This window comes from Branchiostoma lanceolatum, chromosome 5 (assembly GCF_035083965.1).
Source record: "Branchiostoma lanceolatum isolate klBraLanc5 chromosome 5, klBraLanc5.hap2, whole genome shotgun sequence".
Lineage (NCBI taxonomy): Eukaryota > Metazoa > Chordata > Leptocardii > Amphioxiformes > Branchiostomatidae > Branchiostoma > Branchiostoma lanceolatum.
This window is the reverse complement of record NC_089726.1, coordinates 11,322,094-11,343,911: the sequence shown is the minus strand read 5'-3', so window position 1 is coordinate 11,343,911 and position 21,818 is coordinate 11,322,094. Positions and strand designations below refer to the sequence as shown.

Sequence of the window (21,818 nt, the reverse complement as noted above, 5' to 3'; positions counted from 1 at the left end):
TAAGCTTTGGGGATGAACGTGGGCCTGCCTACATCAGGGGCTCTAAGTACTAGAAATAGCAATCAAGCTGTATGAGGATATCATTTTGAATACATATTGATTTGGTACACCGCAGAAATGATTAAGGAGATAGAGCAGGGAGTAGGGAGTTATGTGGCTGTCAATCGTATTGTCATACGGCTCTTGAAAACCTGTTGAACTTTTGCGGATGAACCATAATGTGTTAACTCTATAACAGTTCTAGTCGTCACAATCTGTGCACATGTTATAATCAAGCATCCAGCTAGCTGTGAAGCTAAAATCGGTCAGTTGTTGTGATAGGACAACAACTGTTTCATCATTATATGGCCATCCTGAGGACACGTGGAAGTTGGACAAACCTTAATTTGACTAAAGATTGACGGCAGCAAGAAGGTCAAAGATTTCCTGGCAAGCATGACAACTGCTTATCCTGTAATGGCAGATTAAAAAACCACACAGACGTTCGTAAGAAATTACAAGCTAGGGGAAGACAGGATTGGCTGGCAGAAAAATGTCACTATTGAAACGTTTGATTACATGTGTGCACTTGGCTTAAGAACACATTTGATAAGGTTTGTGTTCGCAAGAGTTTCGCTGAGGCAGGTGAACTTTTGCGATTTTCATCTTTGAAATATCAGTGCCTTAATCATGTAATACCGCAACACGATCACCCCTTGTACACAATATACTGACTGTTCTCTCAAGACCTCATGATCATGGGTTACCTTCACCTGACCCGGTATTTCTGGTGAAGGTAACGAACTTAACTGTAAGTAGTCTGGCTAATGATGAAAATATTGGCGATACCTGCATCCGCATACGTATTGGTCAAATAATCATCTCTGTCATATGTACTTGGCTACCAGCATTCAGTGTTTGCTGTGTTCAATTACAGGATCTTGCAAAGAAACATGCTGAACAACAATATCCAGCATTTATGCACACACGCCACAGTACCAAGTCAACACTACATCTTCACTAGCCCACTAGAGGTAGCTCCGACTATTGGCAAGTTAACCAACCGTTTGCGAGCAGTCCTGACGGTGAGGAGTTTAGAGTGGTGGTATGGTCTGCCAGAGCAAGTATAATCGACTTTTCCGAGCCTTTCCCCTCTAAATCTGCCACGTTGACTGGTTACAAACAAAGGGCTTACTTGCACTGCGTTTTTCTCTCCAAAAACCAGTCTTTCTAAGCATTCGCGACGGTGTATCCAATAAACGTATAAAGCCATTCAAAACCCATTCTTCCTCATTCCCCACAGCTATTGTGTGTTTACGGTACATAATTTATAACAGATATAGAGCTTTACTTGAAATGCGAATTGAACGACCCGAAGTTTTGTTACAAAAGGTGGACATATTCTTACCGCAGATCCTCGTAGACGTTTAACGATTATCCCATTCCCTGTGTTAGTTCTTATCAATCTGTTGTATGCATGGAAAGAATCAATTTATCACCTTAATGCACAGGCCGCATAATCCTCCGTTACTTTATGTCACATACGACCGTAAAGAAAGATCTTAACACCAGCACACGCTCGTAAACGTGTCGGGAATCTCGCCTTATTACGGTCTCAACACAAACACGGCTGACAGGCAAGAGCTATAACATGATGTGTACAGATGACAGAAATGATCCCCAGGGCCTAATAAGAAATAACGTTACGTATTCGCTAAGGTAATGAGCCTAAGCGAATGCTTAAGTTGTAAATAACAGGATAAACAGATTTAACGACTGTAGAAACCACCCATAGCTGTAAGCCAGTAGACACCTGACGAAATTGCCAATCCGCGTTGTTGGAAAAATCGACGCTTGTTTTTATCTTCTGATGTAAATATACGACTCAAAGTGATTTACTGAGTGGTCCTACTGTATTCTTCATAGATACTCAGAATAAGAACTAGTATTGCGTTGTGTTGTAGTTTGATGATGGCTCTGGTGACGTACGTACCTCCCAAATGGGTCCGCGTCCTGCACCCCCCTCCCCACAGCGGCATTAGGGCGCTAGTAATAGAAGTATCGGTCTTTCGAAGTTATTGCTTTTTTCGAGGGTGGTTGATGATACATTATGCTCAGCTAAGGAAAACCAAGATAAACTTTCTTGACTAATGATTGAAAAAGTATGGATTTCATTTTGTTGTAGATCCCCCAGATCAGCTACGCGTCCACCAGTGCCGAGCTGAGTGACAAGTCTCGGTTTGACTACTTCTCCCGCGTGGTTCCTCCGGACACGTACCAGGCCCAGGCCATGGTGGACCTGGCCAAGGAGCTGGGGTGGACCTACGTCTCAACCATCGCTTCGGAGGGAAACTACGGCGAAAACGGCGTGGAAACCTTCGCGGCACGGGCACGCCAGAATGGTAGGGACAATGCAGACAAAACATGTAGTTTTTCCCTGTTTTCACAATAAGTAGTAAACAAGAACAATACGGTCGGTCATATTACACACAGACCTGCAGCCACTGTCACACAAAGCCAACCATGGCCTCCCGATCCATGGTTTGGAGCTAGTCGTGAGCAAGGTTATCTGTGGTTTGGAGTTGGTTGGCGGTGTTGACTACTAGTCTTACGCCAGCTGACTAGCAATTTTGAAACAAAATCAAAGATGGGAAAGTTATATTCTGCTTGAATGCGATCAGGGAAGCGAACTGGAGCTAGAATAGGATGGATTCCAGGCTACTCCCAAACTAGCGCCGACTTTGGTTGGGCTAGCTGGTTGGGCTGTGGTCGGGAGTAAGGTCGCTGGGAGGTCATAAATGTGTGACAGGGGCTCAAGACACGTGTTCTAGGGATTTCTCGAGACTCTATAGCTAATCAATGATTAGTGCCACGAGATCCCTTTGTTAAGTCTTGATGAAAGCATATCATGTACAATATACTTTAAAAGCTTTGACCTAAAACCCGAACACAGAGCTCTAAATGATAATTCCCAGTCGTTACCATGCTTTTGAAGCAGAGATTAAAAATCAAAACACAAAACGTAACGTCAGAGCAAATTGAATCTGGTACCCATGAATAAGTCACCAATTTGTAGTCAGTCCCTTTGACCTGAAACATAAAGATGAGAGCCTTCAAATACCACCTCCAGCACATAGCATGGCCTTAATTAACATGGTGGTGATCTAGTTTCTGGTGACATGTCTGATGCTCTATGGTGATGTCGTCTATCAAATGTAATGGACATCTTTCTGGGATTTCAGAAGATACGAGAAAAGATAAAATGGTAAAAGTGTCGCGACAGTAAGCCTTCATTTTCGTATTGAATCAGATTAGGTTATAAAGATCTAAAAAGAGATAGGGATGTTTCCGTTTTCTTGCATTTTTGCTCTCTTGAGCCAGGTTTTCGTGGCTATTCCTTGTCGCTCACGGCGTTTTAAACAAAACGAAAAAAGTTCTCTTCAGACTTTCAGATGGCTTCTTAGGAAACATGCTCTGGTCTAAGCTACATTACCAGTGCTCTCTCCTAACAAGATCCGTAGGGGAGCATGTCAACAGATGTTCTTCAAGATACCATTGGCGTCATCTATCATAATACCGCACTGCCGCCAAGGCGTCCTGATTACTAGTTTATGAAAAACAACCTATATCCTTTGGGAAGACTGGCGATCAATATAACACCATGTCCTGCCGCATAGACACGCCGGCTGTCAAGTTAATGCCATTAAAACTTAGCGGTCCGTAAATTGTAGCGATGTTCTTAAAAAGATAGAGGCTGTGACCTTCGATGGGCGACTTAATATTTGACAGATCGCTCAAAGAATTCTATCGACAAAGAACGATTTTTCTTGTCTTTCAAATCATACTTTTGAATCGTGCATCATATTCCGATAATAAAAAGAAGAGTCCCACAAATCCAATTTTGGTCGCTTAGGGATCGTCGTCTGGTGGGAAAAGAATGCACTCTACCTATAAGGAAGGTAGTATAAATTTACGTTCATACAGGGGCTAAACAAGGATTCTCTCCCACCACCGTTAGTGGACATAGGTGTCCTTGAGAGGCTCTGTCCACTCACTAATTCTACTTTCAGATAGCCATGCATGAAGTCAACTTCAGAAAGCTTTTTCGGCAAACCTCGTAGTGTGAAAGTGTATAATTATGATATTACCACGAACAGATGCACGTGACAAGGTTACAGAACGACAGATAAACAAACCCGAACGAAACGTACGCCAACACCGTGTCCGCATATCTAAATACTTACCCCTTCTTGTTATCATTGTTTTCCGAAATAGTACTTAAGTACTATTTCGGAAAAATGAGAACTTCAAATTGTGAAAAAAACAACCTGACGGCAACCCGCAACACCACAGGCACATGTCCCTTGATATTTCCGCGTAGTTAGCTTCTATTTTGAGAGTGAGTATTCGTTTTTTTATTACCTTATTAACGCAGCCCGGTTTTCGACACTAATTAGATTGGAACCATCTGTCAAACTGTGTTCCCCCCACTACAGGTGGCGTAATCACACAGAGGAGAACAAGCGCAAGCTAAGAAGTTATTTATACTTATCATTAATTACAGTTACCGTTGGCATGGGATAAAGGTAGGGAAATAACATGGGTACTTTGTAAAAAGGCTGTTACATTCATGATGGTGCCTTTTTCTGGCAAAGTCACGAATTGTTATAATTGCTGTCTTGAGACATAACATAGCATCTACCAGACTCCACAGGTCACTGGAAAAATGGTAGAAATTAGCCAAAGAAACAGAAAACATGCCAGAGGAGTTAGCCGGCCCGGGAGTACAGTTTACGACCCAGGGAGATCTGGAGGCTGGCTAACTCATCTGGCATGGTACTGTAATGCATTTAAGTTGGCGTGATTTTCATTTCGCGCTAAGGCAAAAATGGAGTGTTCGCGGTAGTTTTAAGTTCGCCGCGAAAACCGCGAGCATAAAACCAGCGCGAACATTTCTGCATTTACAGTATCTGTCTATTTAGCCAATTTCTACTATTTTTCCAGCGACCTATGGAGTCCGGTAAAAGGCTTACATTACCTGACCACTTGTGTCCGTTGGACACGGAAATCGTGACTTCCTGCGAAACTAAGGCCCTGGAAAGACGTCTTATCTAAAATCCCACCGTAGTGTGTGCCGGAGGTGAGGATTTACAGAGAGCAGGGAAGTTTGCTGACGTCATGCAGCCATGCTCCATTAGGTTTGCAGACTCGTGTATGCACAGAATAAAAATCCTTTTTGTGCACAACTAAGTGCGGTATTCCACCGAAGTTTCGGTGACCGTCTGTCACCTTCCTCAGGGCAATTCTGACTGGTTCACTCTGCACTGCAGCTATAGGTGTGGCTGCTTACAGATGCGGTCCCAAATGTAAAGTATTCACAATGCGGTCAATTCAGTGATTTGCCAACCTGGTGAAACTATTCATCGTGCATGCACAGCATGTTCCGTAAGGACAAATAGTTATCAGCTCCGTGAAGACGGAGGTATTTTTTTCCGTTTGTCTTGGTGTGTTTGCAAGTTTGTTCCCGCTGGCCCGGGTCTAAGACGGCAGAATGTGAGGTGGAAAATGGTGTAACTTGAGCCTTGCAGTATGACTTTAGCCCGGGTGCAAATTCCCGTGGGAAGGCACGAAAATGCATAGATAGAATCAGCGAGAAATTCACAATAATGAATAGAATAGGAAAAATTCTCAAAAACTCTTAAATATTTCGCGGAGGTATGAGATCTTCGATTTCCTGTGTTTCTTGTATCGCTTTTGTTGAATATGAGGCGGCAGCTGAGGACTGCGGGTATCTATCGCCATAAATACGTTGAAGTGGATTCAGAAAAAGAGTAAGGCAGAAGCTGGGTCATGGAGTGGGGCCCAAATCGAAACAAATTGCTTCGAAAAGAAAAGATGACCCCGACTGTTGATAGATTGTTAATACCCCATTCCGCTAGGGCGGCGACCTCACCGCGCTCTTTCTGTGACCTAAAATTGACGAGAGCGCTCAACGAATTTTGTAGATAGAGAACGAATCTTTTTACGCTTAGTTTGTTTGTTGCGTTTTCAGTCATACTTTTACATTTTACATGATATTCCAATTATGAAATCAAGGGTTTCACAAATCCAGCTTAGGTCGCAGCGAGGTCGCAATAAGAGCGCGGTCTAATGGATTGAGGGCCTAGAGGAAAATAAGCCTGAGTCTTTCCTGTTCGTTGCAGGGGAAATCATGATGAAGGTAAAGCGAGTTGTGGTGGTTTATTACAGGTGTCTGCATAGCAGCGTCCGAGAAGATCGACCGGCATGCCTCTGACGAGACGTTTGAAGACATCATAGAGTATCTTGGAAAGACGCCCAAAGCCCGGGCCGTTATCGTCTTTGCCGACGAAGACGATTTGAAGAAGCTTATTGCTGCAGCTAAGAGGTACAATATTAGCTTCTATCTAATATACAGCAGGCACAGTAGGTACTGTGATGACTATAATGATAGTGAAGGCTGACAAGCGTACAGTATCGGTACTTGAGTCATTACTGAGAGCGAGTCCTGCTTGATAAAAGTAATGCACTCGCTGGGAATTTAGTTCTGCACATAAAGGGGCAAATTGACTAAAATCTTACAGCCTACAATGTAGGAAAGCCTCGGTAAGACCATACTGTCAGATACACACACACGTATCTCAAGCCCTTTTCTTCTGTAGACCGACTAGACTGCAAGCAATTGATAAGCGCACAAACTGTATTTGCCCTGCTCCCTGTGATCGTGAAAGAGAAACATGTACCAAAACATTCATGAATTCAACGCACGAATTAGGGCAACCTTTTTGTACATTTAACAATAGTTCTTTATTTAGTCTTGTCTCAGAAGGTAGACACACTTTCTACCTCTGTATTATTCCGTACACGCAGTCTTATTACCAGGTGTGTACATGTTGGGGAAAATTTGTCTAGTACTTCTGCTGAAGCAAAGTTGAACGATAAATTTCAACACAAAAAATGTTGGACTGTACAATTCCAGTCTTTGTCAAGGAATGAGCAATCCACCGCTTCTGTGACGTCACGTTATGCAGACAGAACACGTGACTCGGTGAGCAGCGGATCATAAGTTGCAGAAAGTTTATGGCGATCCGTATGATTTATCCAGTGGTGTTTTCTCCCAGACTTGGTGTCGGCAGCCACTTTCTGTGGGTGGGCAGTGACAGCTGGGGTACAAAGGTCACGCCGGTTGAGGGCCAGGAGGAGGCCGCCGAGGGCGCCATTACAATCCTATTCAAGAGCCAAACAATTCCAGGTAATTCCACCCACTCCACGGCATTGCTGTGGGATGATAATAATCACCAACTTGGCAACTATTCAGCTTCACGGGAGCGATTAAACGTCATTCATAGTCGCCTGTGCGGTGCACTAAATTCTAATGAGTAACAATTCTTATGTACGTATACGAAATTGACGGAATATCTATCCATTGTCTACGGTAGGCTGGCCCATGGTTGAACAAAGTGATTTAGTCTCCAATGAAAAGAATACATACATTAAGATACTGTTTGAACAATAAAGTCGATAATGCATGTTCTGTCATGCTCTCGTTCAAAGTCAGACACGAGGGTGGATTCTTTTATCTTGCAGTAGATCTTCCCTTTTCCGTACCATCAACCCTCTGCACGGCAAACTAAAAATACTTAAATTAAAAAACTACCCAAATATGAGTGTTTTTCACATATAGACATCTCTTGTCCGTCTGGCAACAGCACTCTAGTGTCATCACTATGCCCGAGGTAAAATGGAATGGACGACGCGTTTGAACTTGATGGGGTTTTGATGATACCTTTTGATAATACTTTGTTACAGCCAGCTGCGAGATCTAAACGAATCCTCTAGGTGTATATCTCCTTGATGAAGTCATTCTCATTATCTGCCGCTAGCTATATGTTTCATGTATATGAATATTCCCATTATATAGTCAAGGGTAGCGCAAATCCAATTTAGATCGTAGCGAGGTCGCCAACGTGCCGCAGTGGAGTCAGATACCCACTTTAGTGCGCTCACGTAGATGGTCGTTTCGCCGTCAAGACACGCCGTCTGAAACAGTCTGAACATTTCACTGATAGTGTTGACGCTTCCTTCGGTTGTGACAGGATTTGACCGGTACTTCACGAAGTTGACGCCGGGGAACAACAGACGAGACGTGTGGTTTGAGGAGTACTGGGAGAGCCACTTCCGCTGTAGATTCAACATCTCCAGCGACTCGGGGCCCGACAGAGGTCTACAGAGGTGTACAGGTAAGGTTAGGTGCAAAAAAGGAGGACAGAGGACCGTGCTAAACCCTAAATATAAACGACAAATTCAAAATTCTCTCCCATAATTCAAGCAATTATCAGCCAAGGGAATGACATCCCCTGGGCAAAATTACACCGTCACTGCAAAATTTTCTTCTCAGAAAGAACAAGGTAAAGCCATTTTCTTCCACCCCAAGGTGTTTTCGTGCTGCTTTATGAAAGGAAACGACATGAAAACTGCCAGAAGAGCAATTTAGAAGCCATTTTGGCGATGAGCTGATGATTTAGCTCCCTCTCCACGGTGGAGTTTGTGTAATCTGCTGTGGTTCTTGGCAGTTTGTATGATGGATTACCGGGCTTTAGTTGCAATGAAAGAAACATTAGTAATGGTCCCAAAATATGATTAGAGATATTCTAAGCGATGCTTCAATCTCTTATGTACTGGGGCGTTTATCTAGTCAAATCCACTGGAAACCTTTTTTTGCCGATGTCGTCAATTTGTGACTTTGTCTAGTAGTAGATGTTGCAACAACAGCAGTCACCAAATGACAACATGTAGTGTCTATGGAATGACTCGCAGATCCCACGAATCTTGAAATGAGTAACGTAATTCGGCAGATATCTAATCAAAATTTCTCATTCCGTTATTCAAAAATATGAAATACAATAGACACATTAATTATTATTATTACTAGTATTGCAAAATAATCTTACAGTATTGCGATGCTAATAATAGAAGTTATGAGAGGAAACTTTATTTCGATAGCTCGCAGTCTCCATTGACAGTTGTGTGGGCATATGGAAATGTGTGATATTAGCTTAATGCAGTCTGAAAGCATGAACTTGTCATTTTTTCTGGTAAAACACTTCCCGAAATCCCAATATCATGGCAACGCAACATGGAAACGTTCAGGGAGCAAAACTGTTCGCTTCGCACGCTGATTTACTAAGATTGATAACGAGTCTTAGCTTGAACGTTCATCTGTGTTGGTAGAATTCATTCTAGGATTAAACTGTGGTTTCCAATTATAGTTAAATCCAACTTTAAAAAGCTATTGTTACAAAAGCAACACGATAAGAACTTGAGCAACAAAGTGACATTTGCACCTGTATGGTAGATAGGAACAAGGACACCACATTGAGTAGCAAAGTGTAGGTTTGAAATTTTTTCAAAAATCCAGTCAAAAGATCCGACTGAACTGCTTTTCGTGGATCCTTCAAACCCAAGACTTGTGGAAAAGTCACACGACTGATTAATCGTCTTACTATGACTGTAATCAACTTAGTGTATCATTAAGAGTTGAACTCAGGGTATAAAGCTGTTTGTGACTTTCGTGTTTATTCGCTAAAGGTTTGGAAGAGAGAATATTTGTTTTATAATTAACAAAGTCTTCTTTGCTTCCATACAGGAGAAAAGACAGTATCGACTGCCTCTGGCTACGTGCAGGAGGGAAAAGTGCAGTTTGTCATCGATTCTGTGTACGCTATGGCACACGCCTTACATGCCATGCGCAATGACCTTTGCCCCGGAACCTCATCCGGTCTCTGTGAAGAAATGGAACACGTGGACGGCAAGCAATTTTTGGAATACATCCGCAACGTAACTTTTACGGGTGAGTTTAGTATTTTGTGGAATTGAATCACTTCACATCTCCTAGGACTGTTTGTCTTTGACAGTAGTAAATATAACTTTTGCACAAAAAAAGTCTCCTTAGTATAAAATTCTCTTATTTTTCACTCTATTCGCTGCAGGGATCGGTGGCGACACTGTGGCATTTAATGCTAAAGGAGACGGTCCAGGTCGTTACGATATCTACCAGTACCAGAACAACAAGGGTATATACCAGTATGTCCCCATCGGTACGTGGGACGACAGTAGAGGCCAGAGACTCAGTCTGAGGTCGTCTCTTCTGCACTGGCCTGGGAACGAGACCGTGACGTCACCCACGTCGATCTGCAGCTCGGACTGCGCGCCCGGTGAGAGGAAGATCCAGCAGGCCTCGGCGTGCTGCTGGGTCTGCCAGAAATGTGAGCGGGCCACGCAGAGACTGAGCGACGAGTCCACGTGCGAAGAATGCCCAGAGGGACAGAAACCCGGGGCCAACTGGACGACGTGCGAAGACATCCGTATAAGGAGCGTGAGTTGGACGTCTCTGTACTCGTCGATCCCCATCGTGTTCTCAGTGCTGGGGATTCTTGTGGTGGCCACGGTGGCAGGCATCTACAAGGTGTACTCAGAAACTCCCGTGGTCAGGGCGTCCGGCAGAGAACTGAGCTATGTCCTACTGGCCGGGATATTCCTGTGCTACTGCATGGCGTTCATCCTGCTGTCGCCCCCCTCCCCAGTCACGTGTTGTGTGACCAGGATATTCCTAGGTCTGGGTCTGGCGATGTGCTACTCGGCTCTACTCATCAAGACCAACCGCATATATAGAATATTTGAAGACGGCAAGAAGTCGGCAAAAGCTGTCAAATGGATCAGTCCGAAATCTCAGCTCATCTTCTGCGCACTGTTCGTGTCAATCCAGTTGTTCGCCGTGGTGGTGTGGCTGGTGGTGGACCCGCCCGACACCTATGTCGAGTACACGGCGATAGAGTCCCCGGACGCCGTCGGCTTGCGCAGATGTAACGTCAGCGACACATCTCTCGTCATATCCCTGGCATACAACATGCTCCTGGTGGTCCTGTGCACAGTGTACGCCTTCATGACCAGAAACATCCCGTCCAGTTATAACGAGTCCAAGTACATCGCCTTCAGCATGTACACCACCTGTATCGTCTGGCTGGCATTCATTCCCATCTTCTTCGGCACAGCTCACTCCCCGGAAAAGGTAAGATAGAACTTTGATCTTTTATTTGCAGTTATGAAACTGTCTGGTTAACATGGATTGAACTATTGCGCCTCCTTGCTGCTCTTGATTGAAATGGGTCTGAAAAATCCGCACGGAAGGCAATGAAGCGCCACCTCGCTGAGGTTTTACGCACTGCATAGTGCACGAGTAGAGCTGTTGCGCCATCTAGCGGCACCAACTGAAACGTCCAGAAATAGGTCCAAGAAAACCATTAAACTGAAAACCTTTCTTGCCTAAAATTTTATTTTCAGATACGTATAAATTAACATTTTGAACATAAATGAAAGTACTTGATTTTTTTTGATTTCTAAAATCAAGAAAGCGTATCTACTATGATCATACAATCTGATCTCAGGAGGACAAATCAACAGTTAGACGACTAGACCGCTCGCACATAACGGTGCCATCTACCGAAGGTTGTGTGAACAGCATCTCCAATGTTTGTCAGTGGACATTTTGTTGACATGCGCACTAAATCCAACACTTCATTCCTGTTACCCTACTGTTAATTCCTTTCACACCAACACTCCGTGCCTTCCATTTCTGTCATATCATCATGCATCAAAACGGGTTTCTGGCTAGCCAGATGTGCCTTATGTCTCCATCGTATAGTCTCCATCCCACTGAATATACAGAGGTCAATGGTGTAAACAACCTGACGAGTTCAAGAGGGGGTTGAGAAGTAATGACCAGTCGGTCTTGTAAAGGTTCTGATACCAAAATCACCATATACGGCTGATGGTTTTCTCAGCTGTTAATATCTGCTAAACATGAAAAATCTGTCTTTCAGAATCCTGTGATGACCCTGTTAGATTACCTTTGGATCAGACGAAGACGAATTCTAAAATAAGTGCGTGTGTTCAGATTTTGTCGGATAAAAATAGCTGCACCTGAACCTTCTAATCGATTTATAGGAATTTATGGACGCCAATGTCAAGGGTACATTTGCGAGGTCAGCGCTGAGTTCACGTTCTAATTACATCGCAGGAGGACCGATGCCTGGTACATTTATCATGCTTGACATCGACTCCACCCGGTCGAAGTGTTAATGACACATTGACGCATTCCTTTTCATGCCATCCACGTTTCAGCTGTACCCTGTCCTCAAAGACATACAAAGAAAGCATGCTTTATTTCTGTTTCACCACAGACTGTAGAAATAAAAATCATGGAAAATGCCCGATCCGACGATGATTCATCGATGTTTTTGCGGCAAGTTGACTTTATGATCATCGTATTAAAAGAGGCTCCGTGAGTGTAAAAGTAAAGTAGTTTCCTTCGCAATCACTTTTATTGGAGCCCTGAAAGAAGTGGTGAAATTACTGCTGACTCCGCTGGCAGCGCGCAGCTTGGTGAGCAGCAGCTATCGATCCCATAGTTCCGTTCTGCTGGAGCGGTTTCTAACGCGCTGGCTGGATCACCCGAGGCGGAGTGCAGATGACGGAAACGGCGTATATCGACGTATGAAGTCGATATGTTGTTTTTAGAATGGAGAGATTTCATTACAACACCACACAGCATGAAACAAGGCGATTGGCTCAAAAACACAAATGCTAGTAATAATGGTTACGGGACCAAATTGTATGATATTTCCTACATCATGTTTATCATCACAGTGTTTGAGACAAAGTATTGCAATGTATCCCTTCGACTTCTTTTGACGAAGTGGGGAACATGGGGAACTGTTGTATCGCTACCACGACACTGCCAGAAAGAAAGATATTGAAATCATTTAATGCAAGCTACATGGTGTGTTACATCGATGAAGGCTGGTCATCGAGGTAATAAGATACGTAAAGCCCCCCTCTCATTGGATCCGCGGCACGCTGGCGGCGTCGCTGCGTCCTAAACTGGATTTGTGGTACCCTTGACTTTATAATGAAAACATCATTCAAAACGTACAAGTATGACCAAAAAGACAACAAAACACTCAAAGCTTTAAAAAAATTTTGTCGATGAAATTCGCTGAGTACTTTGTCAATTCGATCGGCCGCAGCGACGCCGCCAGCGTGCCGCGGGTCCAGTGAGAGGGGGACTTAAGGTAACAGTTACTCAAGCAACTGGATAAAATGTGGAACCGGTCAGACGTTTCAGGCAGAATCCGCTGTCTTTCTTCAGTGACCATAAAGTGTGTTTTATTCAGCATAGAAATAGGCTCTGTGGGTGGCGATCACTTTTATTAGAATCCTTAAAGAAGTCGTGAAATCCATGTCTCCCTCCAGATGCAGATACAGGTGACCACGCTGACGGTGTCCATCTCCATGAGCGGAACGGTCTCCCTGGCCTGTCTCTTCGCGCCAAAAGTCTACATTATCCTGTTCCAGCCTCACAAGAACGTCCGCGCGTCGTCTGCAACCAATGCCGCCATGGTGGCCAAGAGATGGCAGCAGGTCGCGCGCAAGCGCAGTGAGCAGAGGTCCTCTGTGTCCGTTGTCATGCGCAACGGTGACTTAGGTACGTGTTCCGCCTTCTGTTTGGGGACACTGTGAAGAATATGGCCATCCATATGGCACTTAGATTCTCATTTTCTCTGCAGTCTACCAGAAACCTATTCCAGTAGGGAGGGCAGCGTTAATTAAAAATCCCGGCCACTCCTGCCCCCCCCCCCCTTATCGAAACCTCTGCTCGGAGAATACTACACACTGGCAATTAACCGAAAGGTGTAGATGACCTTTATGACAGGTGACTTTCCTTATCACCCATTTAAGTCTGTTCCGTCTAAAACCCCAGTTACACATAGCCGAACATGGCCTTCCAACCTTTCCCCAATCATGGTTGGGAGTGGTTCGGGAGCTAGATCGGCTGTGGTTGGCTGGTGTTTAGCTGCGTGGATGAGAGGTCTGGAATGGGTTGGCTGGTTGGAACTACCTGTGATCCTATTCTTATCTCTTTGCTGATGTTAGGAGAAAAAGTACTATCATTTTTATTGAAAACGAAAATGACCCCTCTTTTGAAAATCGCTAGTTGTGCCAATTTTAATTCGCGAGAGGGTTCAGAATCAGTCGGGAGGAACTCGGCAGTCTGCGGATGGAGGTCGGGATAGTTAGTAGTAGGTTAGGGTAGTAAGCATTCGGAGCTCGGTTGTGAGAAAGTCATTTACTGGTTAGAAATTGGTTGGGACATGGTCGAACGGTCGGCGTGCCCTAAACTGGTCAGACTGCTCCCGACCTACAGCCGACCTTGCAATTGGTTGGCTGTGTGCTCGGGAGGTAAGGCTTCACGAGACGGCGATTGCGCTGTGACCTAAATTGGATTTGTGTATCCCTTGATTTCAGAATGGGAATATCATACAAAAAGTAACATGAATGACTGACTGAAAAGACTACAAACTTGGAAAGTGTTAAATGTAAAGATTCGTATTTTTCTATCTATGGAATTCGTTGAGCGGTCTGTCAAATCGCGCGGTCACAGCAAGGTCGCCGCCCTAGCCGGGAATGGGGTATTTCACACCAAGTTGCAGCAGGGGATTAATGTCGCGTTTAGAACTTTAGCGCATCTTCCTCTCATCTTATCATTGATATTGCAGAAGACACCGCCTTCCCTGCCATTAAGTGTGTGATTAAGGTGGGAGTAAGCTTAAGGGTTCACATGACCGTTTTATTGCAATGTCATAGTGTCAAGTGATAATGCGTACCCCAAGTGGCTGTATAAGCACGGTACTTTGACAGATCCAGTTGAAGAAATCCCTACAGGGTCTAAAACAGTCTCATCAATGTTTCCTGACGTGAGTAGATGCGAAGTTAAGTCCCCCAGCCACATAGCAATAAAGCAGTAATAAAAACAGAACGCCTAACCCCCGGGTACCGCCCTGGTAGGTTTACCATCAAATCAATGCTGTCACGTTTTGTTACATCAACAAGAAACATGGTAATCTTGATTTATTTTGTATATTTACATCCATCCCCCGTTATTTTGATGTAATCTTTTATCAGATTGCTGATAGCGACTGTATAATGACGATCATAACAGAGATATTGCAAAGGACGGCTGATCGATTTCTGTGGCTTTCACGGTTCGACTCTCCGGGAGGCCGATCAATAGAAACCATCGACCTGAGATCTCCCTGCTGAAATGAATCCTATTCTCTGGGCTGCGAGCCTCTGACAATTACATATGAAACAGGCTTAGGCTACTTAATTTCCGCAAAGCAATTCCTCAACGCCACAGGACTTTAGTGGTGCCATCTTCTTCCGCGGACATACCGTGAGAAAATCGGCCACAATCAGCAAGAGTTACAGCGATCTCAATGGACGGGGCAACCGTCGGGTTCCTGGTGGTACTGCTACTCCTGGACGATGCTGCATGTTTATCTCCATGAAAAATGGAGATATAGTTTTGGGTGTGTCTGTGTGTCTGTTTGTCTGTCTGTTTGTTTGTTTGTGTTTCCGCACCACTCCAGTCAGCATAACTCAGGAACCTCTTGATGGATTACGATGATATTTGGTATGTGGGCAGGTGTTGTGAAGCCAAAATTCAAGGTCGATTTTGGGCCCCCTGGTATGTGACCTTGGTACTGCACCAGAAATTCCATTTTTGTATCTCTTGACCTGGACATGCTATGGTCTTGATTTTTTGGTGGCAGATAGCTTGTGGTGTAACAAAGACGTGGGTTGGGTTTGGGCCCCCTAGCAGCTTGCTCTGGAACTGCAGTGGCGTTATCTTGAAAATCTTCTAAGGAGAATTACTCAGCAAAGGAACGATGGATTTCCATGATATTTAGTATACAGGTAGCTTAGACAGAGATGTACATAATGAAGTACAAATTATGTTAATTAGGACTTAATTTGCATAACTAATGAGGAAAATCTATATTTTAAGTGTTTTCCATTATCAGACTCAAATACTTGTAATGTATGTAGTTAATGGAAAGTGGATTATCAACAGATACCAATTATGCAAATAAATTCCTTATTTGCATAATTAATGCACAACGCCATATCTCATCTAATTGGAAAATTATAGGACTGTCAATATGATACTTAGATTGCAGGTAGCTTAGATAGAGATATACATAATGAAGTGCAATTATGCTAATTGTGACTTAATTTGAATGGCTAATGAGGAAAATCTATATTTGCAGTGTTTTCCATTATCAAACTCAAATACATGTAACATGTAGTTTATGGAAAGTGGAGCATCAACAGATACCAATTATGCAAATACATGCCTAATTTGAATAATTAATGCAAAACACCATAATTCATCTAATTGGAAAATTATAGGACTGTCAATATTGCAACATGTGTAAGTTAGATAAAGGTGTTTATGACCAAGCATATATTATGCAAATGTATATGTCATTTGCATGAATAGGATTGTTCATGGAGATATGAGGTCGTGGAACTCTTGTTGTAAAAGAAATTTAAAGCCAGAACGCCTCTAGTTTCTTCAAGTGTAAAACAAAATAGTTCCATCTTTGTACGGTGTTATGTGAGTTTCTGGCACTCTGATGGGACTACAAATATCTCGATATAATGAGCGCTTTTAAACTCAAGGTCGAAAAAGGAATTGCCACATTTTTATTCCTCTTGCTAAAATTTCACAAAATTCTTTCACTCAAAACTTCTCTCACTCAAAACTTCACTTCATGGCGACCATCGGTCAACATATAAAAACGCAATTGCCAGATATATACGGTCGACAGCCTTCAGCATTTTAACGATTACATAGTGGCTTCCGAACTGCACGGTGTTAACCCGGGTAAAAGAAAGTTCGGTGAAACAAAACAAAACAAGACTTTCTACAAAAATCAGGTGTCAAGAACAAAATCTATCGGAGGTCGTGGCAGGTCAACGACGTGTGCCTATTATTGCCAAATTTGAATTGGATACACACCGACCATCGTCCGTGATGTGGCGATAGAGGACTCCAGCTATCACAACTAAATGGCTATCGATGTGAACTGCCTTCAGTTTCAGAAAGAAGCACCCGACCTCATAAGAGGGTGTGAATGAAATACAGCGTGTCTATAGTAAACTCAAAGTTGTTATAGTCATTCCTGCTCCTAAACGTTGAACGACACCTAGATTATTTCAAATGTGTCCCATTTAAACAAAATTGAGTGAACTTAATTATGTATCATTAAACGACTGTGCAACATATCTATCAGTAAAATATTAACTTCTTTTAAGTAAATTTTTCTAAAAGATTTTCCTGATAGATATGCTGCCCAGTCGTTAAATCTTGCCTGAAGTAAATACCGTCGTCATTTTATACTTTTTTATAATAAGGCATTGCCTATCTATTCAACAAAGTGAGCACAAACATTCACGAGTTGTGGTTGACTATCAATCTGAAGTCCCCACCACAGGCCGCGACTAACCTCTCACAAGTTGACATCCGCCCTCCAAACACGTTATGTATGGCGCCTTTTTATGTTACATAACCGAGAGGTCACAAGTATGTCGAGATGACAAGCAGCTTTTCAACAGACCGACGACAAAATAGAACCTGTATAAAACCATTTTCATATATTGAGAGAAGAACAACATGGTTGCGGTCTACGGTACAACGTATCAGTCTGTCAGCGAAGTACTGTTATTCCAATACAATGTTTAAATTGCCTGGTGCCATTGACTTCAGGTCAACCGACCTTATTGAAGTTTTCCAGTTGAAGGACACGAAGGACACTCCATCTATCTGCTCGTTGGGAATCCATCCATGGTATAAAACAACTTAGACTTTTCGTGATAGATGCCCCCATAAGGTCAGCACAAAATCCTTCGTTCTAGGCAAACATAGATCGTACTCTTAGTAGGAGGATTTCCACTGCTCTTATCGCAGAGGAGGAAAGCCGGCTGTGCTTAACGCCTATGTAGGTTACGAAGAGTAGGGCATACTGAGTATATCACATTTAGCTGCAGGCATTTAACATAAAAAAGTCTGCCAGAAACGACGTAGCAATGATGACCTCACACAGAATCATATATTTTCCAAATGGACCTAGTGACTGCATGCATACCTGAAGCTCTAGCTCGATTTTCATAATATTCTCATTTACACCAACCGTTTCTCCTAGAGGCAGCAATATTAATCTCCATATTTTCTATGTTTTGGCGCGTTCTAACCTGCCGACATTTCCCCACACCAGAGTTATGGACCCCACACAAGACGATTCAATCACACAGGCGGCAATGCTGCCATAAAGGTTTCCACCAGCCAGCGGTGACGTTAATGGATAATGACATCTTCATTACACGTTCATTACCACCGGAACCGTATAATTTCCACCTAGATGTTGAGCTGCACCGCAATCAGAGCTGCCATGTTTGATGTCGAAAAAAACGCCGGGCTGAAATTAGAAGTGGCTTTCCAATTAGAGGCAAGATTACAGCTTCCTGTTTCCACGCCATCGACTCGTGACATCCCGTAGTTTTCTCAAGTTTTCTCGCAAAAACAAAATCTTTGCCTGCCGGGTTCTAGAGTCAGCTACAACAGGGACCCCTGCCACCAGTTGACCTTCATTCGACACACTTGCCCATGGTCAGACGGGGCCACTGGACAACAAGATTGTATCTCTCGTTACAGGAATAAACCTACTGAAGTACTGTCCTATTTTTTATGTTGGTTATATTGATAACATTCATTTGTCCCTTTCCAACAGAGGTGTCCTCGCCTGAACAGCCGGAGATCGACATACAGAAGATGCCCAGCTCGGACACCATCGTCAGCACCAGCGATGGCAAACCTGTCTACAGATTCGGAGCGCTGGTCGACAGAACCGCAGCTGTGGCAGAACCAGGCGTCCTAACCACAAATGTATGAGCTACAGCATTTTAAATTTTACTGAAGGATTTACAGTATGCTCATAGTATGGGCATTGTTTTGAAAGTTTCTCCGAATGTAGAGATAGAGTCTCTATTTGAAAGTTGATGCTATTGTGATGGCGGCATTACATCTACTTTTGTACAAATATGACATGATGTATATTTTATTGGATGAAAATATTTCAACGTTAAAAACAATGTGTAGATAAGAAAGGTTGTCAAACGTGTATTTTGTGTAGAGACGTTTGTCAAGTTGTTGCTGTGTTGGCAGGGAATGTTGGTGACGTGGACCTTCCAAGTCTGTTCAATGTGTTTTATGTCACATTTCCAAACCGGGGCTCGACCGGACAGTTTGCGGAAACGAACAGTACAATAGACAACAAAACACACAAAACGTAAAAAAATAGCAATGAGCACAATTTGTGTGTATTTATTGATGTACACCTTTATTTCTATAGCCGGGCCCCGGTTTGGAAATGTGACCCTAGCATCAAGCATTGGTTCTTGTGATATTTGTCCCACTGACAACTACAGAATATCTTCAAATTACCAAAATATTGGTAAACTTGTAAAACGAATTGTAGTCTGTACTTTGAATGATATGAGTGATGTACTTTGAATTGTGATTGTTATCACTTTATTGTATGTAAAGTATTATAGGGTAAACAGTATCTCTTTATTATGACGAGGCATAATTGATGCTAAAAGACTTGTAAGGCAATGCTTCAATACTCGTGTGTTCTTGAGCATATTGTGAGGTCCATTGCAATTGGTGCTTTATTGTTAACATGGCTGAAGTTGAGTGATTCGTCAATAGTGCTGTTATTCCTATGAAATCTTCTTTCATCAGTTGATAAATATTTCTGAAAAAAGGGTAATTGAGCTATATAGATATTTGAATGAACGTTTATTATCTGTGACGGTAACAGACATTATAAAGATTTCATACGATATTTCCTTACACAAAGTAAAGCGCTTATCAAGAAGCTTTCGGTCAGTCCTCTGATGTTTCTCAAGTTGAAATAAACCGAAGCCTATGTCACGTTACCTAAACGAGAGTGTGACGTCAGCAACGGGTCAAAGGTGCCAGGTAGTCTGTAACGCCCCCCGTCTCGGGATGATCGATAGAACCATATTGCCTCTTTCACTCAACTTTCAAAGCAATCCAACTCGATGGTTTTGCTTTTTCCAAAGTCACGGAATGAACTATAGATTGTTTCATTAGGAAAATTGGTAACTTGATATTTCCCCTCAGACAGCCTCACCACCACCTTCACCTTCACCTTCAAACATCGTCACCTTTTGACTTTCGCCAGGAGGAATTATATTTCCTTCGTCCCACTGAGATAAAATACAGTGTCGATGCCAGGACACGTGATCACGGCCATGCGCCATTTAGTGGGAGGACACAAAAATGTGATGAAACTAACATCAACATTATTCCACTGGGGTCTACATTTACAATTCCATGGTCTCCTCGGGATTGGATTCGCCATATTTCACTTCAATCAGGTGTTTATGGGAGGTGATGAAACTTTAAGTATCATGAAGAATAGTTCCAGAGGTAATATTGGAGTGAAAAATTGATCAAAAGGATGGCCTACTTCTTGGGGGCATGATAGAGTTTGCCCTTCGACCTACACCATTATCATTGGCCATTAATCTTTAGACCATCTCCCCTGGAGTACATGATATATAGACCCTGGGACAGATAAGTTCGACTCTTCCGTCCCCGTTTTGACCCTATGTTTGTCCCAGGACAACATCTGACAAATAGGTCACTCATGTGTAGAAATGGGCGTTTTACGTGAAACGGTGCATGGATGTCCTCTATGAGACGAAATAGAACAGCTAGGCCGCCATTAGCCCAGTTAATTTCATTGAGTTGATAACGACACTAAATCCGCTCATTTCCGGACAGTAGGGCGCATCTCTTTCTTTCTTGACTTCCTCTCTCATATCCCTTTCTTTCTAAAAAGTAAGGCACGTTTCTGTCATTTGCATTTTTCCGAAGTATCCCTACCCCCTGGCTAATTTCCGTTACAAGTAAGTCTATATTCCCACAGAATGGCAAAACGGTATTACTCCATTTAGTAATTTCCTCGTTCAGAGACTGTTATGACCCAAATCGCATTATTCATGGTTGGCTAAGTATCGTGTACCAGAAATGGAGATACTCTGATTTGTGCCACATGCGCGAGCTGAGTCTGCCATGCATTTCTTTGTAGCTGTGGAAACAGCCCTCTCGGCACACTTCGGCCTAGTGCATCTAGTATCATGCATTCCACATGCTATACAAGTTTCTGGCCAAATTTTGAAGAAAAAAGAAGATTTAATTGAGTGAAAAAATGAATTTCCAAATGGACATGTATGGATGTGGAGGAAAAGTTTTTCTTGTATGTAACTAAAACTCTCTGACAACACCAACACCTATGAGCACAAGTGTAGTTTTACCGATCTCTCATCGGGATAGTTACCCCTACAACCATACATCATGCCATGCCTGTCGGCTACAATATGTAATTGTCTTATCTGGAATGAAAACAGACGAGATGCCCTGTCCCCTGATAATACCATTGATTTTGTCAAAAGTGCATCTCCATTACAAAATCGTTACTTAATGAATATTACCAGCCGGGAGGGTGTCATTTAGCCCGTCCGTAATCTATAATCTATCGTGATACGACCACCCAAAGGTGAGAAAGTCGTTCCACTCCAGAAAAAGTTGTAAGGGGCACGGGAACCTCTTGTCGAAAAGGAATACACAACCACGATACAAATCAAAGACACAGCCAAATCAATAAGCGTTTCGATCAGGAAAGCTTGGTCGATAACGGGGAAACCTTCGACACGAAGACCAGGTCATTTCTCAAGCGAAGTTGAGCTCTGGTCAAAAGTCACGCCTCAACACTCGTGGCGCGACCTTAGCGAATCGTTCTGTCAAGCTTAGTCTTATCTATCATTGA

At 43.1% G+C, this 21,818-nt stretch overlaps 1 protein-coding gene across 1 annotated transcript; it reads left to right on the top strand.

Annotated features, from left to right (window-relative positions):
* Positions 1-2,126: 2,126 nt before the first annotated feature.
* Positions 2,127-19,899, top strand: LOC136435086 (metabotropic glutamate receptor 8-like). Its single transcript, XM_066428289.1, has 8 exons — positions 2,127-2,381; positions 6,229-6,385; positions 7,119-7,249; positions 8,094-8,237; positions 9,644-9,847; positions 9,987-11,065; positions 13,309-13,540; positions 18,690-19,899. Exons 1-8 carry the CDS (start codon positions 2,270-2,272, stop codon positions 18,848-18,850), a joined length of 2,220 nt encoding a protein of 739 aa, XP_066284386.1. The 5' UTR covers positions 2,127-2,269; the 3' UTR covers positions 18,851-19,899.
* Positions 19,900-21,818: the final 1,919 nt, after the last annotated feature.